Source organism: Fusarium musae, chromosome 2 (genome assembly GCF_019915245.1).
Source record: "Fusarium musae strain F31 chromosome 2, whole genome shotgun sequence".
Lineage (NCBI taxonomy): Eukaryota > Fungi > Ascomycota > Sordariomycetes > Hypocreales > Nectriaceae > Fusarium > Fusarium musae.
The window spans coordinates 112,226-132,403 of record NC_058388.1 but is presented as its reverse complement, the minus strand read 5'-3'; the positions used below and the strand labels follow the sequence as shown (position 1 = coordinate 132,403).

General features: G+C 50.1%; 10 protein-coding genes across 10 annotated transcripts; 5 read left to right on the top strand and 5 right to left on the bottom strand.

Moving 5' to 3' along the window:
• Positions 1-883: 883 nt before the first annotated feature.
• On the bottom strand, positions 884-1,855 carry J7337_001988 (uncharacterized protein; the record flags this gene model as incomplete). The annotated part of the gene is made up of 1 exon (XM_044819721.1): positions 884-1,855. One exon carries the CDS (start codon positions 1,853-1,855, stop codon positions 884-886), a length of 972 nt encoding a protein of 323 aa, XP_044684021.1.
• Positions 1,856-2,388: 533 nt separating this feature from the next.
• On the top strand, positions 2,389-4,339 carry J7337_001987 (uncharacterized protein; the record flags this gene model as incomplete). The annotated part of the gene is made up of 3 exons (XM_044819720.1): positions 2,389-3,478; positions 3,550-4,137; positions 4,203-4,339. The coding sequence occupies 3 exons, from the start codon at positions 2,389-2,391 to the stop codon at positions 4,337-4,339; spliced, it is 1,815 nt and encodes a 604-aa protein (XP_044684020.1).
• Positions 4,340-5,029: 690 nt separating this feature from the next.
• On the top strand, positions 5,030-5,851 carry J7337_001986 (uncharacterized protein; the record flags this gene model as incomplete). The annotated part of the gene is made up of 1 exon (XM_044819719.1): positions 5,030-5,851. The coding sequence occupies one exon, from the start codon at positions 5,030-5,032 to the stop codon at positions 5,849-5,851; it is 822 nt and encodes a 273-aa protein (XP_044684019.1).
• A 366-nt stretch (positions 5,852-6,217) lies between these two features.
• J7337_001985 (uncharacterized protein) lies at positions 6,218-7,635 on the bottom strand (the record flags this gene model as incomplete). The annotated part of the gene is made up of 3 exons (XM_044819718.1): positions 6,218-7,151; positions 7,208-7,296; positions 7,348-7,635. The coding sequence occupies 3 exons, from the start codon at positions 7,633-7,635 to the stop codon at positions 6,218-6,220; spliced, it is 1,311 nt and encodes a 436-aa protein (XP_044684018.1).
• Positions 7,636-7,803: 168 nt separating this feature from the next.
• Positions 7,804-8,223, bottom strand: J7337_001984 (uncharacterized protein; the record flags this gene model as incomplete). Its single annotated transcript, XM_044819717.1, has 1 exon — positions 7,804-8,223. The coding sequence occupies one exon, from the start codon at positions 8,221-8,223 to the stop codon at positions 7,804-7,806; it is 420 nt and encodes a 139-aa protein (XP_044684017.1).
• Positions 8,224-8,882: 659 nt separating this feature from the next.
• Positions 8,883-10,714, bottom strand: J7337_001983 (uncharacterized protein; the record flags this gene model as incomplete). The annotated part of the gene is made up of 3 exons (XM_044819716.1): positions 8,883-9,415; positions 9,472-10,554; positions 10,609-10,714. The coding sequence occupies 3 exons, from the start codon at positions 10,712-10,714 to the stop codon at positions 8,883-8,885; spliced, it is 1,722 nt and encodes a 573-aa protein (XP_044684016.1).
• Positions 10,715-11,180: 466 nt separating this feature from the next.
• On the top strand, positions 11,181-11,780 carry J7337_001982 (uncharacterized protein; the record flags this gene model as incomplete). Its single annotated transcript, XM_044819715.1, has 1 exon — positions 11,181-11,780. One exon carries the CDS (start codon positions 11,181-11,183, stop codon positions 11,778-11,780), a length of 600 nt encoding a protein of 199 aa, XP_044684015.1.
• A 4,116-nt stretch (positions 11,781-15,896) lies between these two features.
• On the top strand, positions 15,897-16,481 carry J7337_001981 (uncharacterized protein; the record flags this gene model as incomplete). Its single annotated transcript, XM_044819714.1, is given in 4 exon segments — positions 15,897-16,055; positions 16,120-16,204; positions 16,218-16,444; positions 16,476-16,481. The coding sequence occupies 4 exon segments, from the start codon at positions 15,897-15,899 to the stop codon at positions 16,479-16,481; spliced, it is 477 nt and encodes a 158-aa protein (XP_044684014.1).
• A 565-nt stretch (positions 16,482-17,046) lies between these two features.
• Positions 17,047-18,174, top strand: J7337_001980 (uncharacterized protein; the record flags this gene model as incomplete). The annotated part of the gene is made up of 5 exons (XM_044819713.1): positions 17,047-17,059; positions 17,112-17,293; positions 17,324-17,660; positions 17,719-17,738; positions 17,791-18,174. The coding sequence occupies 5 exons, from the start codon at positions 17,047-17,049 to the stop codon at positions 18,172-18,174; spliced, it is 936 nt and encodes a 311-aa protein (XP_044684013.1).
• A 567-nt stretch (positions 18,175-18,741) lies between these two features.
• J7337_001979 (uncharacterized protein) lies at positions 18,742-20,122 on the bottom strand (the record flags this gene model as incomplete). The annotated part of the gene is made up of 2 exons (XM_044819712.1): positions 18,742-19,709; positions 19,759-20,122. 2 exons carry the CDS (start codon positions 20,120-20,122, stop codon positions 18,742-18,744), a joined length of 1,332 nt encoding a protein of 443 aa, XP_044684012.1.
• Between the last annotated feature and the right edge of the window lie 56 nt (positions 20,123-20,178).

The following is a 20,178-nucleotide window of genomic DNA, read 5'->3' as shown; positions in this document are numbered from 1 at the left end:
CGATCAGCTCAACGTCATGGCCATTCAACCTCAGTTCTATTGCGGTGGCGAGGCCACCGTAGCCTGCACCGATCACAATACATCGGCCCTTGGCACCCTTTGAGACGCCATTGGGTACCGACGGCTCGTGGCTATTGTTGGATGCCATTATTGTATGGTTGTAGCAACTCTTGTAGGACTTGTGTCCAAGAAAATGGGTGTGGGAGGTAGAGGGAAGACCGGTTCAATCTTTGTAAAGGGGTTGGGGAGAAGTTGTTTCCAAGCCAGAAGACTGAGGTGATGAGGACAATCAGCAACCCAGTGACGAGGAACAGCAGTATCATAACTTATAGCATTTCTTGCCAATTTGTTCCTTACAAATTTCCCCGCAAACTTCCCCGCAATGGCGTTTTCATCTTGGCGTTTTCATCTTGGGGTCTTCATCTTACCACCGGCCTCTCGGAAGAGCGCATGACATATCCTCCGGAAGCCCCGAAGAGACAAACCGTTCCGCCCACGGTATCGTCTAGTTCGCAGTCTTGATGTGGAAGAATTCTATGGATGACAAAAGCAGGTAGCACAAAGATCACGCGACTCTGGAGAAAGAGTATTGGACACGGTCAGGCATGGATCAGGGCGGCCTCTTATACCCCAGCTGCTGCCAATAAGTTTCGTGACTGAGTGATTACAAAGCATATTATTCCGTTTCAATTGTGAGCCTCATCTTTGTCAAGGCTATGTGTACATTTCCTTCTAAAAGCTGAAGTTGAAGGGGATTTTTCAGTGTGTTGGCTTGATATGTCTCGTTGAGATGTCATAGGCTTTAGGCATCAATCAACACGGTCAGGCATTCAGACATACAAGACAGAGAAGAAAGCTTGGAGATATACTATCATATGGGCTGCTAGTGTGCTAGGTCTTGAAGCCGCTTCATCATCTCATGAGCCCACGCCTCTTCCATCTCACCTCCGGTTCCCATACATAGGACCGGGCTGATGTGGTTGTGACCCTTTAGTATCCAATGCTCTACTTTTCCACCAGCTGCCTCCCAGATTTCCGCAAATTCCTTGCCACATCTCCGCATGTATTCTGGATCAAACTCGCTCACAGCAACCAAGATTGGGGGTCTCGTCTTGCTTACGCTCGCACCCGAAGACTCAATAGCTCTATGAGCAACCTCGGTCGGCGCGTTCTCATCCACTTTCTTTTCGTCTCCGTAGTACGTAACTAGTATACTCTGCAAGAACGTGTCGGTCATATCTTTGTAGTACCACCTGAAAGGGCCGCCGACAGAGGCAGCCGCTTTCAGCTTGAGGTCGCCCTGGCCAGAGGTGAGCCGCTTGACAGATTCGTCATAAGCTGGTTCAAAGAGCCATGTCATGACGTGCGCTGCTCCGGCTGAGTTCCCCATGATGTAGACATCTCGGCGTGGCTTACCGACGTTGCGCTTTTCGAGCCAGTTAAAGACCATGTCAATCTCGTCTCCTCCACTTGGATACTTGCCTCCATGGTCGATGGTTCTGTAGTCCATGATGATAGTCTCATATCCCAGCTTGTCTGCCATGAAAGATCCGACATTGGCATACGCAAGGCCCCCTTCAACTTCGGGAATGGTTCTATCTCCCGCCTTGAAGCCGCCACCATAGAGAAATATAAAGATCGGGCGTGGGCCGTCCCCGCTAGGATTCACAGCAGAGTCACTAGGGGTGAATAAGTCGAGGAGATGTCGCTCATGTGGCCCGTAGGACAGGGTTTCTCTCTTTGTCGCACGGATTGCACGCACATTCTCGGGGCGGTTCAGTAGACCACTGAGTAATTCGTAAGACGGCCGAATGGTTGGGATAAGTTCGTCTCCAAAAGTGGGAATGATATCCATGGCAAAGTCTGACGAGAGGAATATTCAAAGAGTAATTGGATTCTGTGAATTTCGGAATAGCCCTAGATGCTTGAATCAATCTCAATGTTTGGACGAAAGACAGCCTGAATATTGTTTTTTTTTTATCATCAGGCCATATCATCAGGCCATATCGCTATGGTTGGTTCATCCTCCTAGGTTCCGAGAGGTTCGGAGCGGCCATTGTCTCCTCGGTCCGGTTGACTCGCCCATGCATACTGCTTGCTGCATCAAAGCATATCTGTAGCGGCAGATATTCACGGCTTTTTTTTAGCCATATTGCATCCGGAGCGCTCGGGCCTGTATCTTTGGTTCAACCGCAGTGGCTACGACTTCACTTTCCGGCGGTTGTGTGACTTTTCTGTAACCGTAAACCTAAATATCTATATTTAACGTACTTTGGCGCTTTTCACTTTTCACTAATTATTCGATATTTAAAGAGTACTAGGCGGCCAACTTCAGAACTTGTCGCAGAAACTATCGATATTCAGACAAACACCAACACTACAGTCCCAATGATGAAACAATTTGTTCCGACTCCGGCGGTTCCATTGGAAAATGTCCATGGACCACTGCCTCAGACCGTTATTCCCCCAGATATTGATACTGAGGCGATTCTGTCATCCGCCATTGAGACTCTGTCTTGCTTGAAAGAGGATCATCTCTGGGAGGAGGCTCTATGGCGAGATATATTGGCGTTTACTGGCTTTTTCCGCACCTTCCATACGCCAAAGGCCATCGCAGCAGCTTGGAAAGAACTCAAAGGACACGCCCATCCATCCTCTTTTAAGTATAATGGAGATGCTCAGGTCAAGCAAGTAGAGTCGGCGGGATGGATTGAAGGAACCTTTCAGTTCAACGTTGGGGGAAGTCATCCTGGTAAAGGGTCCGGAATTATCCACCTTGTCCCGATCGATGGTACGTGGAAGATCTGGATCCTCAGTACCATGCTGGAATCTGTCGATGGGCTGGGGAATCCCGACACAGCTCCTAGCCTGCCCAGTAATGGCGTCAATGGTGCAGTAAGCCAGGACAGCAATGGAATCCCCCAAGGCGTTTCGGAGACAACCGAAGTGTTGATCGTTGGTGCGGGGCAGAACGGAATATGTGTAGCCGCCAGGCTGAAAAGCCTCGGAGTCAAAGCTGTCTTGATCGAATCGGAGGATGAGGTGGGCGGTAACTGGTCGTCACGGTACGAATCAGTCACGTTACACACCGGCAAGTACTACGCGCATCTACCCTTTGAGGCGACCTTTGCTGGCGATGAGTGGCCCTACTTTCTTCGTGGCGTAGACCTTGCCAAGGGATATCGGGATTATGTCAAGCGATATCACCTTGATGTCAGGACATCGACGACAGTTGAAAAAGCCAATTGGCTTAAAGACTCAGCCTCCTGGCTCATCGAGACTGTTTGCAAAGGAAAGCGCACGGCCATCGGAGCCAAGCACATCGTCTTTGCCATGGGCGCCGGAGGACAGCAACCCAAGATGCCGCACATCCCAAACAGGGAGGCCTTCAAAGGTATAAGTATCCATTCCAAGGAATACAAGTCGTCGAAGCAGTGGAGAGGCAAGAAGGGTGTCGTGATCGGAACGGCCAATACAGGTATGAAACCTTTCATCTTTTGTCTCTGAGAGAGACGCTTCTTTTCAGAAACTGACGAGCCGACGTGCTAGCACACGACGTGGCGGTTGATATGGTCGAGGCAGGTCTCACCTCAGTCCACATGGTTCAACGCAACCGTACACCGGTCATCCCGTGGCCTTGGTTTGGGGAGCCTCACACTCGCAACTACAACCCCAAATCTATAACTGCCGAGTCAGACCGCCGCGAGTTTCCCCTCCCATTGGTATTCTACCGGAATTTGACAATGCTTATTGTCAAGAAGTTGTCGGCTCAAGATTCCGAGAAATTCGACGGACTCGAGCGGGCCGGCTTCAAAGTCGACCGGTTCCCCGACGCTATAAGTATCCAGTATGAGCGTCAAGGTGGACACTACCTTGACATGGGAGGGTCTCAGATGATTATTGATGGTAAGATCAAGGTCAAGTCTGAGCGCATATCCAGATTCGTGCCAGAGGGCCTCGAGTTCCAGGACGGTAGCATCCTGGAAGCAGACGCCATTGTATGGTGTACTGGATTTGAGAACGACATGCGCACCATGATCTCGGACATTGTGGGGACCGAGATAGTCGAGAGAATCGAGCATCATTGGCATCTGGATAAGGAGGGTGAAATCAGGGGTGCATTCAAACCTGTTGGCCGTAAGTCACGTCGAACACGAAGGCGGTACCTTTTACTTTTACTCTAAATGCTGACAACTGCCCAGATCCGAGAATGTGGTACACCGGAGGTGGTGTTGGTATTGCACGATTCTATTCGCGGTTCCTGGCGCTCCAGATCAAGGCTGATCTTGCAGGTGTACCATTTGAGCCGTACCGAAAGACACCTGAAGCTGCATCTTAGACAACTAACTCTACGTGTTGATTTATGAGTCTATATTTACTGATTTAGACTACAACTCCAGCTACTCACTTCATGGCTCTTACATAGAAAGACATATTGAATAGATCCTGAATACTACATAGCCGTTATTGACTTGGACATGGTGCGTTATTGCTAAGATGTAAAACATGACTGCCACCCAGTTTGTGTACATACATAATACAACTGGCCCGGCAGCTTGGCTCTTCTCGGTCTGCAGTCCCGACTCTAGCCGTTAATGGAACGCTGATTGAGCCTGAAAAGGAAATTATGCTTCCCCTCCAACTCCGACCCCAACGCCAGCGACTCGACCCCACCGGCGCCGCGATGTTACGGACTTTGAGTCTTGTCCGAGTGCCGGAATGCAATGCAATGCAATGCAAATCCCGCCCGCGCCGGTGTCAAAGGACGTCTCCTCCGGGGATCTGCCTACACCCCATAGTTTCTGAGTCCAGACCAAAAGAGGCCTCGGGACTAACAGCCTTTACCCAATAGTTGTGTTGTTTCCGAGGTCCGGTACCCCAGGGTAGCTAGCTATATTCTCCAATACACCACAATATGGAACCCATGATCTACCGGTTGAGGTACGCTTCTGAACTCGTTGGTCGCATTATACCAAATTTTCTACTCGTCTTTGACAACCACCCCACGATATTCTAGTCCTATCCAACGATGAGTACTGCCACAGAAAATGGTGCCAATATTCCGCCTATCCAGATAAATCCCAACAAGTTCAAAGGTCATGTTGTCGTCGTCACTGGAGCGGCCCAAGGGATCGCGAAAACAACGGCAACACTTTTCGCACAACAAGGTGCCACTGTGGTACTCGTTGACGTGCAAGAAGCGCTTGTGAAGAGTACCACGGCTGGAATAAAAGAACAGGGCGGGCATGCCGTATTCAGAGTCACTGATATCGCATCCGAAGAAGCATGCAACCAACTAGTGGACTCGGTGATCGGCGAGTTTGGCAAGATCGACGTGCTGGTACAGCTTGCAGCCATTGCCACCCACAAACCCATTCTTGATCTGACCAAGACCGACTTCATTAGGACCATGGAGGTCAATGTCTACTCGTGCTTCTATCTTGCGCGTGCGGTGCTGCCACACATGCGCAAAGCCGGCTACGGAAGGCTTGTCCAGACGTCCAGTTCAACGACACAGCACGTGTTCGTGGGCCTCAACGCATATCTTGCTAGCAAGGGTGCCATCATGTCCATGACGCGTTCGCTCGCCATCGAGGCTGGCCCGGGTATCACGTCCAACGTTGTCATGCCTGGCTTTGTCGAGACTCCCATGGCCGTGCAAGGCGACGTTAGCACGCGTGAGAGTGTAGGGGCCACGTCCATCTTCGACTACCACGTTGACCATCAGTGCGTCAAGCGCCGGGGACAGCCGGAGGACATAGCACACGCTGTTTGCTTTCTTGCCAGCCCAGAGGCCTCTTTTGTCACGGGCCAGATCTTGGACGTGAGCGGCGGGTTCACGTTCCATTGAGAATCATGGCAGCTACCCATAGTGTTGATATATTGGCCCTTAATAGTTCATGTAGTAAAGCCGACCCTGTTATCGTCGCCCTTTTATACATTGTATAGTGAAGCAAACCAGTGCACTCTTCTGGCCCCGGACCTCTGTACTGGTCATGCAATGGCTGCGAAGCCAAGTAGTAGTCTATGGCTCAAATCACAGGCTCTTGTTTCTGTCACTCGATTGCCTACATTCTTCCGCTTTCCATACCATACCAGAGAGCCTTCTGCCCCTAGCAGCTTTGATCTCTCAGAACAAATACCAATGTACTCCTTTCACCTCCAAGCATGCTAAGAATTATCCACGTTAAACCGCTGGCCGAGAATCCGTATGCTGTTAATCTGCACGGGACTTTGTCGCATATTCATGTAAAGCCTTTACTAGTACAGTTTGCAGATCCCAAGTATTTGCAGCCTTGAATATGATCAAACAGGCGAATGCAACACGTCTGCTCAAAGAAAGCTTGGCTTGCTCAGGGCGTAACTCGACCTCTTTGACGGTCGATTCTATCGACGATATAGTTTGGCTCTCGTGCTCGGTCCACGTAATTGCTGCAATCCCTTCCATTGACTCAAGCCATTTGATGAGATAAATCATGGAGTGGAAAGTGTTGAAGATGTAGTGCAGAGTGCCGGAGCCGCTTGTATGAACCGTGCCGAATTTTAAAAGCGCCGCGAATGATTGCGTAGCAGACAAGGCAGCCTTGCTGGATTCTATGGAGCGTTCAATAGGAAAACCGATGGCTATAGCTTGGCTGATCTTGCTCGCATCGTGAGTCTTGTAGGCGGCGAGACAATTGCCCATACTGGCACATAAATGAATTCTCGCTAGCCGGAGCAGAGAGTGGAAGTTGTATGCTAGGCTTGCTCTGGCGTTGTGTGGCGACATAGTTGATTCGGAGCCAGAATCCGCAGCCGACTCCAGTTTGTCAAGGGCATTTCGAAAAGGGCCAGCATCTAAAGGCCGATTCTTATCCCAACTGCCTTGACGCCGGTACCAGATTTTCTGCAGTAACGTGTGTAGGATGATAATGGCTGTGAACGGGCTATCGGAAATTGGGGTTGGGGCCGAAGAATTGAGCAAGTCATCGACTGCATCTTTCAGCGAGATTCTTGCTCTTGGTCTTCGATTCCTGGCCCAGTCCTGGGCGCTGGGTGCGGTCCACTCAGCTTCCGCACATGGGAGGGACAGTTGGACACCAGAGTATCGAATCGGCGGTGTTGCGTCGAAGACGATGTTGACAAGGCTGAGGAAGTAGAGCACGCAGTATCTAGTGCTACAACCTACTATTCAGTGGCCGTTCGCCTGCTCTTCGAACACACTTACCGGATCATGGTCTCCTTCTCTACCCATGTCTCCCACGAGATTTCTGGATCCATATGGTCTTCTTCCAAGTTCGTTTCGAGACACGATAGCTGCACCGAATTGAGAAGTGAGTCGTAAAGCTTTGGAGCTAGTGCACATACCTCGGCGAGTAGAACATTGTCTAGAATAGCTTCGCGGCAAGCGTCCGCGGGGCCGTTCCAGAGGCTGAATCCGGTGACAATCAAAAGTGCCAGTATCACAGAAGGCGGCTGTTCTATTCGTAAGCCGTCGGGGGTCCTTATCTGCGGAGCCATGGTCAGTGACGCAAGTCCGATAAGCATACTCTCTTCTATAACAAATACCTGGCCTAGGGTGACCTTTCGGGCAACCTTGTGTAGGTTCAGAGCAAGCTCGGCCTTGCGTAGATATCTGGCGCCGCACGCAGCCATTGCAAGCAGAATACAGGGGTCCGCCTCCTCTGCGTTCCATGTAGGGATATGGACGCATGGCGTGACGATGAAAAGCGAGTCAAAACATGCGGCAATGCATCGTTCTAGTGTCAAGCATGACGGGAAATCTACATCCATATCGGAGCACGCCTGAATTTCATCCTTCGGTTAATAACGAACTCTCCATGAGAAGACAGCCCGAAAACGTACCGCGTGGCCTAAATCTATCACTTGCATTCGCCTGGCCTCCGAGATTTGGAAGGTCCCCAGCGTCGCATCTCTAGATTCATTGCCTGACTTGGTGATGGTGCAAGAATCAGACTGGGTAAAGGTTTCCCATTGCGGATTTGACGCTGGAGGTGAAGGAGGCCCGTTCACTTGGAAGCTCAACGGACTGTCATCATTATAGACATTAGAAATCAAGGTGCCGATATCGACATCGCTGACGAGGTTGCCTTGCGAGTTCAGAGACCCAAAGTCGGGCATATCAGAACCCCATCCGAAGATGGGATCGAGACTGAAATCATTCGTTCTGTCGGAAGAGCCATCATCATCACCGAGCTCCCCGCTTACCCCACTGATATCCATAGCCGTGGCTACCGTTGCGCATTCGACGCCCGAGTGTTGCCGGCGGATATGGCGCTTGAGGAGGTCCTTTCGGCAGGATGCGAAGCCACAAAGGCTGCACCGGAAGGGCTTTTCGCCTCGATCTAAGCACCCCGACTCAGCATAAGAGAGGCGAATAGGATGGCAGACGTACGTGAGCGCTCATGGCGCGTGAGATGTTCTGTGCGGGTAAAGACCTGTCCACAAATGCTGCAACTGCGCCTGTCGTGATTATTTTGCCCGGATCTGAATTTGGAAGTGTACGAGTCCATGGTTGGATTCTTCATTATGCTTCTTTGTTTGCTGGTCATAGCGTGAGTACGACCCGCTGGTAGTAGAGAGACTCGTTGCATGATCAAAGTTCTTAGTCTACTTTATGCTAACGGGGACGGGCAGATCGAGGACTGCGGGGTATAGTACGAGTCCGATGGTCACATGATTGAGGGGAAGATCCATGCATGCATGCATAATAGTAATAACCTAAACAGATCCAAGTCGGAGATTTATGAACCGCCCGCGCGGGGTACGGAAAACAACCAGAGAGCGAACAAATAGGCTATAAGAATGCGATCCATGCCCAAATGCCGGGTTTATCTGGACCCTGAGGGCAGCACTTGTCATGAATTCTCCCCCGAATGATTTCAATTGCCATCTGCGCTCTTATGCTCCGAGTCCGTTGAGATGCTCTCTTCCATCGTGGGCACCTCGAATTGGGAAAATATATTTTTCTGCGCCTCGTCAAATTCCCTCAGAATTGTCTCCCTTCTCCGCTCAGACCGGACCTTGATGCAGGCCTGAAAGGGTTTGGCCATGACGATAGTGCCGTCTGTGTAGCCCGTCATCGGATCAAGGTTCATTTCCACGAGTCGTCCTTGCTCATCTTTGGGAGCAGATATGTCAAAGGCCCAGAGCATCTTGGAAAAGGTAGTGAATAATGATCTCTCGGCGATCTTCATCCCTGCGCAAATCCGACGTCCAAAGCCGTACACATAGTGATCTCGTTTGTTTTCATCTGAAATATTAGCATAACCCTGAGCCAACTTTGTCATTCCCTCGTAGTGGTCGGGGTTGAACTCGCCAGGACGTTCAAATTTGTTGGCATCTGAATGAAGTCCTGTGATGTTGGCGATAATGGTGGCCCCCTCGGGGATCAGTTTCCCGTCGATCCAAATATCTGAGGGTTAGGTTAGTGAGTCAAGATGCTAAGTCAAAGAGGCCGGGGCCTATCACCTTTGAGTGCTTTATGAGGGAATGCAATAGGTGTAGCTGGGCGGAGGCGCTGCGTCTCTTTTATGAGTTGGTTGATGTATGGTAACTTGGCGAAGTCGTCCCATATCGGGGTTCGGTCTTCGCCAACTACCATATCAATCTCGGCGTGAGCTCTCTTGAGAATTTCCGGATAGGCACAGAGCATCTGGATCAGTGTGATCAGGACCGACGAAGTAGTGTCTGTCCCTGCGTCCAAGACGGATCCTGTCAAGTACATGAGCTCATGAAACGAGAAGTCGTACTCCTTATTGTCGATACATATGTCGGCGAAAGTGTCTTGCGGGCCTTTGGCTTTCCGGCGCTCCATCACCGCTCCAAGAATAGACGTATATAGCTTGTCGCTTGCTTTTTGCAAATCTGTACATAGGGTGACCCAATTACCCAGGAAGCGTTCGGGCACGAGCTTGAGGAATGGGAATATATCAACGGGTGGTAATCTTCCGGGGACGATGAGAGACGCCGTTTGCGAGGTGATTTTGGTGATTGCTACCAAATGAGGAGTGTCGTGGCTTGGAGTTCGTATGCCATAGGCTAGATCGGTCAGTGTCGTGCTCACTTTGCGAGTCATACCCAGGGAGAGATGGATGAAGGACTCACTCGCACTCATCGTGAAACTATTAGCGTATCTGTGGGCATGGTGAGGAAAGTTGTCCGGATCGACCATAACGTCTCGGATCAGCTGGGTTGCTTCGGCATTGATGATACGCAGGTGACTCCTGTCGATCGCGGGTTCTCCAAAGTATTGATGTAGTAACTTTTTGGAAACGCGGTACATAGGAGCGTCGGGTTGCTGGATAGTGATGAAATGGCCTCTGAAAACGAGCTTTTCAAGAGCATAGGAAGCTGGTCTGCCTGCGGTGACGGCGCCTCGTCTCTCCAAGATTTCTTTGACGAGTCTTCGACTGGAGAGAACAACAGTTGTTGTCGACCCGATCTTGATCGAATACATGTCGCCATATTGCTTGGCCCACTCGGCAAACTTGATGTAGGCCTTTCGAGTGGGCATCTGGTGCAGATTCCCAATGATAGGCAGAGTCGGAGGTCCTAGATGGTAAGGTTAGATTGACATGGCAGTTAGGGACGATAGAATTGACGCACCATGAGGCAACCCTTTCCGTCGTCTACCTGGGACCGTCAATGCGTAGAGCACTGAAGCTCCGAGGAGCACCCAAAACAAGAGCGAGATGCTGATGTAATAGGCCATTATGGTTTTCTCTTTGGAAGATGTACCTTAGATGCATAGACAAGTGTTTTCGTACCTTATATCGTCGGCATATAGTTATGGAGTAATGGTATGTGAAATAATCGACCTACTCCACAATGTACTACAAATCGGCCCGCGGAGGAAGTGAGGACCGCACTCGGATCTCAACGCTGGCAATCAGCCCCGGTTTAGCGGATTGAGCATTCTCAGGCTATTGTTTGCAGTCTCAATTGGCGCCCCCGAGTATATCTTTACGGAGTCTAACCTAATCATACAGTACCTGGCAAGCCTGCAAAAGCCGGGGGACCTCAGAGTGCCGGCCCGGGAGTCGGTACCCACAAAGTCCCGACAGAGAAGGCAGGTTTCGTATAATATGGTGACGTCTGTTGCAAGGGAAGAACAGGAAAGATTGCGACAGGATACAAACAAACGACAATAAAAAGTACAGCAATTTATGACGATCAAGATGGAATCAACTGACCCAGTCGACTTCGACGAGACCGGCACCAAGGTGCTGAGCCCATCCACCCTAGCACACGTTGTCCTTCGCACCGGTCAGTTCAAGAAGATGACTGACTTTTACGTGACCTTTCTGGGAGGCCATGTTACCGTCGGCAATGACTTTCTCAGTTTTATCACATATGACGAAGAACACCATCGTATCGCATTGATCGGAGACCCGAACACGGTTGGCAAAGGGAAAAACACTGCTGGGCTGGAACATATTGCTTTCACGTTTCCCACCTTGTCAGCACTGCTGCTTGCCTACCGACAGCGTAAAACTCGTGGTATTTCACCTGCCTGGTGCGTCAACCACGGCCCTACCACGTCCATCTACTACAAAGATCCCGATGGCAACATGCTGGAAACACAAGTCGACAACTTTGATACAGTCGAAGCAGCTTCTGAGTACATGAATGGCAAGGAGTTTATAGAGAATCCCGTCGGCACTGATTTCGATCCGGAGGATATGATCCAGAACATCAAGGATGGCAGATCAGAGAGTGAGCTGAAGAAGAGGGTGGAGATTGGTCCCAGGGAGATCCCTGACTTTGACGCTATGTAGCTAGCTAGCTATCTTGTGTTAGCATGAATTCCTGACCTTCCAGCTTGCGGGGTTATTGTGGCTTCCCCGTGGGGCCCCATGGGGGCACGTAGCTTCTAACGTTGGCGATGTGTCTGGAGGGGTCGAGAATTTCCGTTTCAGTGCATAGTACGTAAATTAGTCTGTGCGGAGGACCCAGAGATTTCGGCATTCAAAAGAATCTAAAGTCCGTCTTGATCCGTATTTGGAGTTTCAGCAAATCTATTGGCGACAGCCCTTGTTAGCTTCGCTTGTTCAACGCCTCGCCCCTCTTTGGAAAGGCGGAGAAAAACACTTCCTATTGTAGACACCAATAACATGGGTCCCATATCATCAGACTACTACTGATTGATTGGCATCGGTACCTGTCAAGGAATCCTTCTGCACTCATATTCCTTTCACTCTGAAGCCTTTACCGCAATACATTGTTTCCACGTTCATTTTTCACTACCATGGCCCTATCGCGACCCCTGCCCAAGTGCGTCGTCGCCTGTAGATTTTGTCGCGATAAGAAAGTCAAGTGTACGTCAAAGGCCAGATTCGTCAACGTAGTTGCCCGGCTAATCCAGCTCCAGGCTCTGGGACGCACCCCTGCGCAAATTGCGTCGTAAGATGAATTGATCACTCAAGGCGTTGGATAGGTACTCATTCAGACCAAACAGACTCACCAGCAGCCCTGTAAATATCCCGAGAAAACTGTCAGGACCAGGCGACCGCGAGTCCCGCAACGCTCACTTGAGGCACGGCTGGCTTCGGTCGAGCTTTTACTGACGCAGAATGCCCAAAAACCATGGTCCTCGTCACAAGTCAACGGATTCAGCCCGCAACAGCCTAGTAAAACAACTCCACAAGAACAGCAACCTCCTTCCATTCAAACCCCGCCATTCTCACACACTACAGAGACTGTGCCAGATGGTATGCCAGAATCCACTGTTTACGTAGCAGAAACACGCAATACTGCTAGTTCTGCTACGGGCGTCGCACCAGGACTTGCAGCGACCAATTCCCCCGGCTTGACTGACGATGGAAGTTCAGAAAGCTCTGATAGACAGCTGGTGCCTCACGAGAGAACCACTGGAGAGCCACCTCTTCCTCCTCAAGACACGCCCCTCGAGATGATTCATGTGACATCGCAGAGCTTTTCAGTTGCCGACGGTGATCCAATAAGTTTGGACTGGCCCTTGGTAGAGCGAGTGATGGAATCTCCTCTTACAACCGACGAGGACCAGGAAAGTAAGGTGAGTCAACCTGCTCTCGATTGTCCAGGCGGAACTGACCAATTGCTCAGGAGGCCGAGGAAGACCACCACCGGGGGATTATGTACGAGGTGCTTTCTCCAGGACTTCTTTCTATTTGTTCGTCGGCGTGCTCAGATTGGATTTGCAATCGACTGGGCAATCAGGATTTCCACGCGAGTGCCTGCAACTTCTCCGCAACCATGACCAGGCGTCTGAGATTAGGTCGGCGGCTTGGAAGAGAGCGGGCAGCTGATCCAGATTATGAGACAGCGATGAAGTGGACACAAGGTAATATGAATCCGATTCACGACTTTGTTCCCCGTTTAGCCTAGACTAACATCATCTTGAATAGCGTTCTTTGAGGAGAGCATTGAGCATGCTTGGGGGCTCGTGCCACGCCGGGCCTTTGAGATGCGTCTTGAGCAGCATTACAAGAGTCCCCGCCCACAAATATACGATCAGAATGTCAGTTGGTATGCCCTCCGCAACATCGTTTTCGCAATAGGTGCTCGACTGGCTCTATCTCCGACACGCCTTGTCCCGAGTTTGATGGATGCTCAAAAGCAATCATGGCCGTTTTTCGAGAATGCGTTTTCGGTCCAGGTCGATCTCATGTATATGCCCTCGGGCATTATCAATATTGAAATATTTCTGTTGATGGTGAGTGATGAGTATTGAGTCCCCGTGGCCGTGTGCAACCAGCTGAAAATAAGTGACATGACAGATGTTCTATTGCGAGGGCATCACAAGTCCAAAGCTGTCATACATGCTACTGGGCTGCGCTACTAGATTAGCCCAGAGCAAGGGACTTCACCTCATGCCAGCTGCGTACACGCATGTATCGGAAGCCGAGGACATTAGCAGGAAATACCTGTGGTGGATAATATATGTGCATGATAAAACCACTTCTCTGATCACAGCTCGGCCATCGGTAAGGAAGAGACTTTAGACGACTTCTGTTTCTTGCAACGCTAATAACGTCAGATGATCTCCGACAAGGATGTAAGCGTTGGACTACCAACAATGGCCCGCCCAGACACCGCCACCGATCTGGCTTTATTCGTCAGCACCATCAAACTTGCCCAGATAGTGTCTGTGATTGTCAAAAAGCTGGTCGGCCCCAGCGCAAGAAGAAGGTCGTACAGCAAACTCACGGATCTCACGGCGAGCTTAGAGAGCGACTTGCGGCACTGGCAAGCCGGAGCAAGAATCGAAGACGAGGAAATTCCGTCCTCCGGATCCCAGTCAAGTCACTTCCGAGTGAGATCAACAATGAGGCTGGAATTGAAGCTCTGCTATTATTGTGCCGTATGTGCCCTGCACGGTACTTCTCGCCGGCCATGGGAGGTTCCCCCAGAGCAGGAAGCAGAATATCTCGCACAAGTTCAGGAGGCGTGGCCTAAGATTGCTGAAGCGTCTCGCTCGCTCATAACACTATGTCAGCCATGTCAAGTCAATGCCGCCACTCCAGCGAGGTAAAGATAGCCTTGTGGTATTAGAGACATTTCGATTAACCCATTAACTAATTCCACCTCAACAGATTGGCAATTTACTATCCACTCGTGGCGGTTACCAACCTGTTCATTAACGTCCTTGAGAACCCGACTGCGCAATCTGCCACAGCTGACGTCAATCTGATTGATATGATGACAGGGACCTTTGCTCGGCTGGAATATGCCACCAGTGGGCACCTGAACATCACTTTCCCCCGAGAGTTGGCCGACTTTGCGCGAGGTCTTGTGTCAAGAGTCAGAGACTCCCCGCCAGATACTAGTCTCTCGTCGTGTTTGCCAACTGACCTAGAGATGTCTCTTGCTCAATACAACTTCAACATTCCATTGGACCAGGTATGCTCAAGCAAGAATCCTTCTTATTCTTTTCATGATTGGCTTCTTGAAGGAACCATCTGTTAACTTTGTTCTTGGATCTTCGATTTTTAAATCCAGGTCCTTCGTTTGTGGATTGTAGTGGCGAGCGTTTACGGACACTGTACTATTCGAGATATAAAAGCTGATCTACTCGACGGCGAACCCAGTTCTAATTCATATAGTTTGAATTTCTGTTTAGACCAGTCGCGTGGATACCTGCTACTGCTTCACAGATAGAACACTGTATAACAATCGTTTAAGAAAAGACATGTTTTGTGACTGTGACGCATGCCCAAATAAGATCATCGCCGCTTTATCAAACTCCTCCTGATAATCAGTCACAGCTGTACCGTTGGCCTTGGGACTAGGTTTATTGGTGGAGGACAAAGCGAGGAAGTAGAAACTGATCGCCCGTTGATCAATGTATGTTATATGTTATAGCGATCAGCGCCGAATTTTGCCTATTCGCATATTCATGGCATATATAATTGTGCATAGTTTCATTGCGGGTGGTGGTTCTCCATACGGAAAAGCGTCTATTCGGACAACACGTAATATTGAAGCCCAGATTCACCAACTCGGCTATACCCCAGATTCACCAACTCGGCTATACCCCAGATTTACCAACCCCGGCTTGACCCCCGATTCCAGGGCCGAAACGAGGCGTTTTTAAAACCAATCGGCAGAGCTGGGGGCATCCTTTCGAGGTCTCGATCATTTGTAGTGCTTACAAGACTCACTAGTTTCCCGGAAGACACGAGCAGTATGATTAAGGAGGGGCACAAGAACTTCTGTTCTCAGTCTAGCTGTCGGCCGGAGAGTCGGCAGACTCATTTCCAGCCATAAGCCTCTCGTTTGAGGGGGATCAAGAGTTGGACATCTTCCCCAGGTTCCCCGGACTTTTTGCTATTTATACAAGACTGTCCTCGAGACTTGCGAGGGACCACTAAGGAGTACCTCTGCATTTTAGTTGCTCCGCCTTTTCAAAAACCATGAATCAAGAAAAAGCCGCTGCCATTCACCTGGAGGAGAAGTCCCCGCAGTTGGACGAGCAGTTCGATGTTGTGGACGAAAGGGCCATAGGAGGCAATGATGTCTCTGACCTCCCACCGAAATACTTTGTCAGTTGGCAGATCATCGGTAGCTCTATGGTAAGCCCTTAGCCAAAGATAGATTACATCGACGGGAGACTGATAACTAATCGCGGTTATCAAGGCCTTCGCGCTAGGTGTTGGGGTGCAGCTGGGTGGTCTGACCATGATCAGCAATGCACTCTATGCGTACATCGACCCCGATCTGGGTATGTTCTTCAGTGGGCTTCTTTCAGCTGTCCAATGTGTTGACAAAGACAGGGCCGAGCCCCAATTCCCTATGGATCACCACAGCGATATCTCTGACTCAGAGTGTTGCTTTGCCGTTATACGGTCGACTTTCGGATATATTCGGTAGACGATGGTTCTTCATTGGCGGCAATATCTTTGTTCTGGCTGCAATGTTGATCGCATCCCAAGCCAAGAGTGTCAACATGGCAATTGCCGCGGTAAGTGGGATGGAAATCCTCGTCATACAAGTTCTGAGCTGATGGTTATGATTCAAAGAGTGCCATGAATGGCTTCGGAGGAGGGGCTCAGATTCTCGGTGCTATCGTTCCTGGAGAACTCTTTCCCAATAAATATCGATATCTGGTGTGGATGGGTGCAAGTACTGGACTATTCCCGATTGTGGCATTGGCACCTGGAATCTATATGTACTTGTTTCTAAGAATTCAACATTTACTGACTGAAACTCTAGCTAGAGAATTATGTATGACCGGTCCAGGCGGCTGGCGGTGGATTTATCGCACGCTTGCCATGGTCACTGGCATCAGCACAATTCTTCTCTTCTTCTGTTATCATCCTCCGAATTTCGAAAGACTTCACAAATCTGGCACTAGGCGTGAAGCAATCAAGCATATGGACTGGATCTCTATGCTCATCTACTCTGCCAGTACATCGTCACTCGTACTGGGGCTGACATGGGGGAGTGGACTCTACTGTACGTATCTCGGCCCCCTCAGTGCACCAGAGGTTTAACAAGACTCCAGCATGGAGCTCGGCCAAAGTAATAGTACCAACAGTGATGGGTCTCGTGGGATTCATCATCATGGCCGTCTGGGGTATGATACACAAGCAGCTTACTAATGGAGAGCGATCATTAAAATTTTACAGGCACTTTCATGAACCCAAGGCACCCCTACATTTCAGGACACCTCCTTAAAAACAAGAACTGGACTATACTCACTTTTATTTCAGGGGTTGGTGCGGTTCCCTATTACGCTCTGAATATTCTCCTACCTCAACAGTTGAGCCTGGTGCTCCATGTCTCACCATCTGTGGCAGGGTGGGCATCGGTAAGTCAATTATTGTTGGACGCTCATTAGGTAGCTGACCTCTTCAAGTGTGTTCTATCTGGAGGTATCGTCCTCGGAGCCATTATCCAGGGAGCTTTGCCTCCCCATTGGATGCAGAAGCTTGGTATCACGATCAAAATGGAAATGATCATCTGCTGTATCATCTTTGCAGTTTTCCTTGGTGCAATGGCTGATCCAAACTTGACGCTTGCTAAAGCAACTATCTTCGGCATGATAGCATTGACAGCTCAAGGGATATTCGAGTCGCGATGCGTCGCTGCTGCCTCTCTCGAGGTCGATCAAAAGGACGTTGGACAATCGAACGGAGCGCAGATGAGCTTTCGCAACATGGTCACGTCTATTGCAAGTAGGTAGCCTTTCTCAAGACATTTTCGTGCTGAATCTAAGTCGCTAACTCTTGACAGGCGCTATATTTGTCACCACGGTATGTTTGTCCGATGTGCATGAAACGGCCATCTTCTAATGACTGCATCCAGCTTAACAACACGATCCCTAAGAATGTGCATAAGTACGTGGTTCCGGCAATAGCTAAGACGGGTGCATCTCCAGCCATTACCGAGGCGCTGGCGCTGGCTATCGCAAGCGGCAACGCAACTGCAATCGCCGAAATCCATGCTTCACCAGCTGCAATTCAAGCAGGTAGTGCAGCAATGCAGCTTGCCCTAGTCAAGTCCTATCAGTTATTGTACTATATCAGCTTATCCTTTGGAGGTGCCATCACTATCGCGGCATTTTTTCTCACCTCTCACCTTATGCAGAGCAGGCTTACTACCGAGATCCCACGGCGCCTGCAAGATGTAGGTAAGCAGCGCCAGTCGGACTCTGAAGCTGCGACTCCCACTTCGGATCACGAGAAGTAGAAACGCAAATAAGACAAGTTTGATCCTGCTGTGGCTACTCATGGAGTAGACAGTCGATTTAGGTACTGGGAACGGATCGAATGCCTTGGGAGGGGCTCCATGATAAAGCGTCCTACACTGCCATGGCTTCATAGCACCAGGAGTTCCGCAAAACCAAGACTGGGGACAAATTGGATGCATTGGTAGACGTTCAGATAGCTAATAAAATCCACTGTTATGTTGGTGAATCGTATCTGCTATATGATGGAATATCTTTGGACCTTGGCTTGGTCAGTACCTGTTTGAAGATGTCCCGAAGCTCATCTAACGTGTCAAGGGCTCGTGAGGATTGGCTGGAGGAGAGATTCCTGGAGATAGCTGTGGCCAAATCCAACTAATGTTAACGGAAAGCCCCTCGGCGCTGCAACACTGAGTACTGGAGGCCAGGCTTAAGAATGCAAGCAGGGCGTGGCGTGAACTAGTGTAGTCAAGAGGGCATTGTCATTCACGGTGAATTAAACCATCTCTTTGCATGAAATGGAGTTTTTGATCGACAATTTCAAAAGACTATCTTATCTCCAACAGTTCTTAATAGCTCCGAGGCAACTCCAGCACCCTCTCGCCAATGTAGTTCAAGATCATCTCCCGGCTAATAGGTGCGATCCTGGGCACAAGACACTCCCTAAACCACCTTTCTACATCATACTCCATAGCATAGCCCATACCACCATGCGTCAGAACTGCTCTCTCGCAGGCCGTAAATGCAGCCTCTGCTGCTAAATACTTGGCGCTGTTTGCCGCGACACCTATGTCTTCCTGCCGCACAGATCCTGAAGGACATGTTTTGCTCTGGTCATAGAGTCTGGCGGCATGATACGTTGCGAGCTTTGCAGCCTCGAGCTTCATAAAAGCCTCTGCCAAGGGATGAGCAATAGCCTGATTCTGGCCAATTGGGCGTTGGAAGACGACACGCTCTCTAGCATACTCGGTAGCCTTCTTCAGAGCAGCATAACCGAGACCCAAAGCCTCTCCAGCAAGTAGACAACGCTCGGCATTCATCCCATGTAAGATGAGCCTAAAGCCCTTGCCCTCCTCGCCAATAAGGCTGTCTGCAGGTATCTGGTAATTATCGAAAAAGACCTCATTAGCATCAACAGCGCGTCCACCCATCTTCTTGATTCTACGGAGATCGAGGCCGGGCTTATTGCGGTCACCGATGTCGATGCAGAATAATGAAAGGCCTTCGGTCGGTTTCTGAACCTCCTCAAGTGGCGTTGTACGTGCAAGGAGGATCATCTTGGACGCAACCTGGGCACATGTGATCCAGATCTTCTGTCCAGTCACGTTGTAGTAGGATCCATCGGCGCTCTTCTTAGCGGCAGTTGCAAGCCTAAGAGTGTCGAGCCCGGCGTTTGGCTCAGTCACACCGAAACAGACGCGTGTGTCTCCAGAAACGATCTTGGGCACTATCGTCTCAAGCTGTTCCTGTGAACCAAACTTGGCCAGTGGTTGAGTCGCGTACACATTTGCATGAATGGACTGTGCACCAGCCATACCTACTCAGAGTCAGTGATCGTTTCAATCATGACGGTGCACTACTCATACCTGCTCCAGACTCTGCAATGGTTTGCATCATGATAGTCGCCTCTGAGATGCCCAGTCCAGAGCCGCCTAGGCTCTCCGGAAGCGCAATGCCTAGCCATCCGGCCTCTGCGAGGGCAAGGTGAAACTCCTTGGGATCTTTTTCCTGTTGATCGCGCTCTTGCCAATATGTATTTGGGAACTCTTGGCAGACCTGACTAACGGCCTCGCGAACCATGAGTTGATTCTCACTGAAACCGACCAAGCTCATCATGTGCCGAGCACTACTCGTAGAGAAGTTTCGACTTCTTGATTGCGGCATGGGAAATAGCCTCATGCCAGCTAGCTGGCCTACGCGTCGCAGGCATGATGTGCTGTGAAGTGACATGGTGGTTGGTCTATGAGAATGTCGGCAACAAGTCCGATTCCAAAGTCACCAAGTGG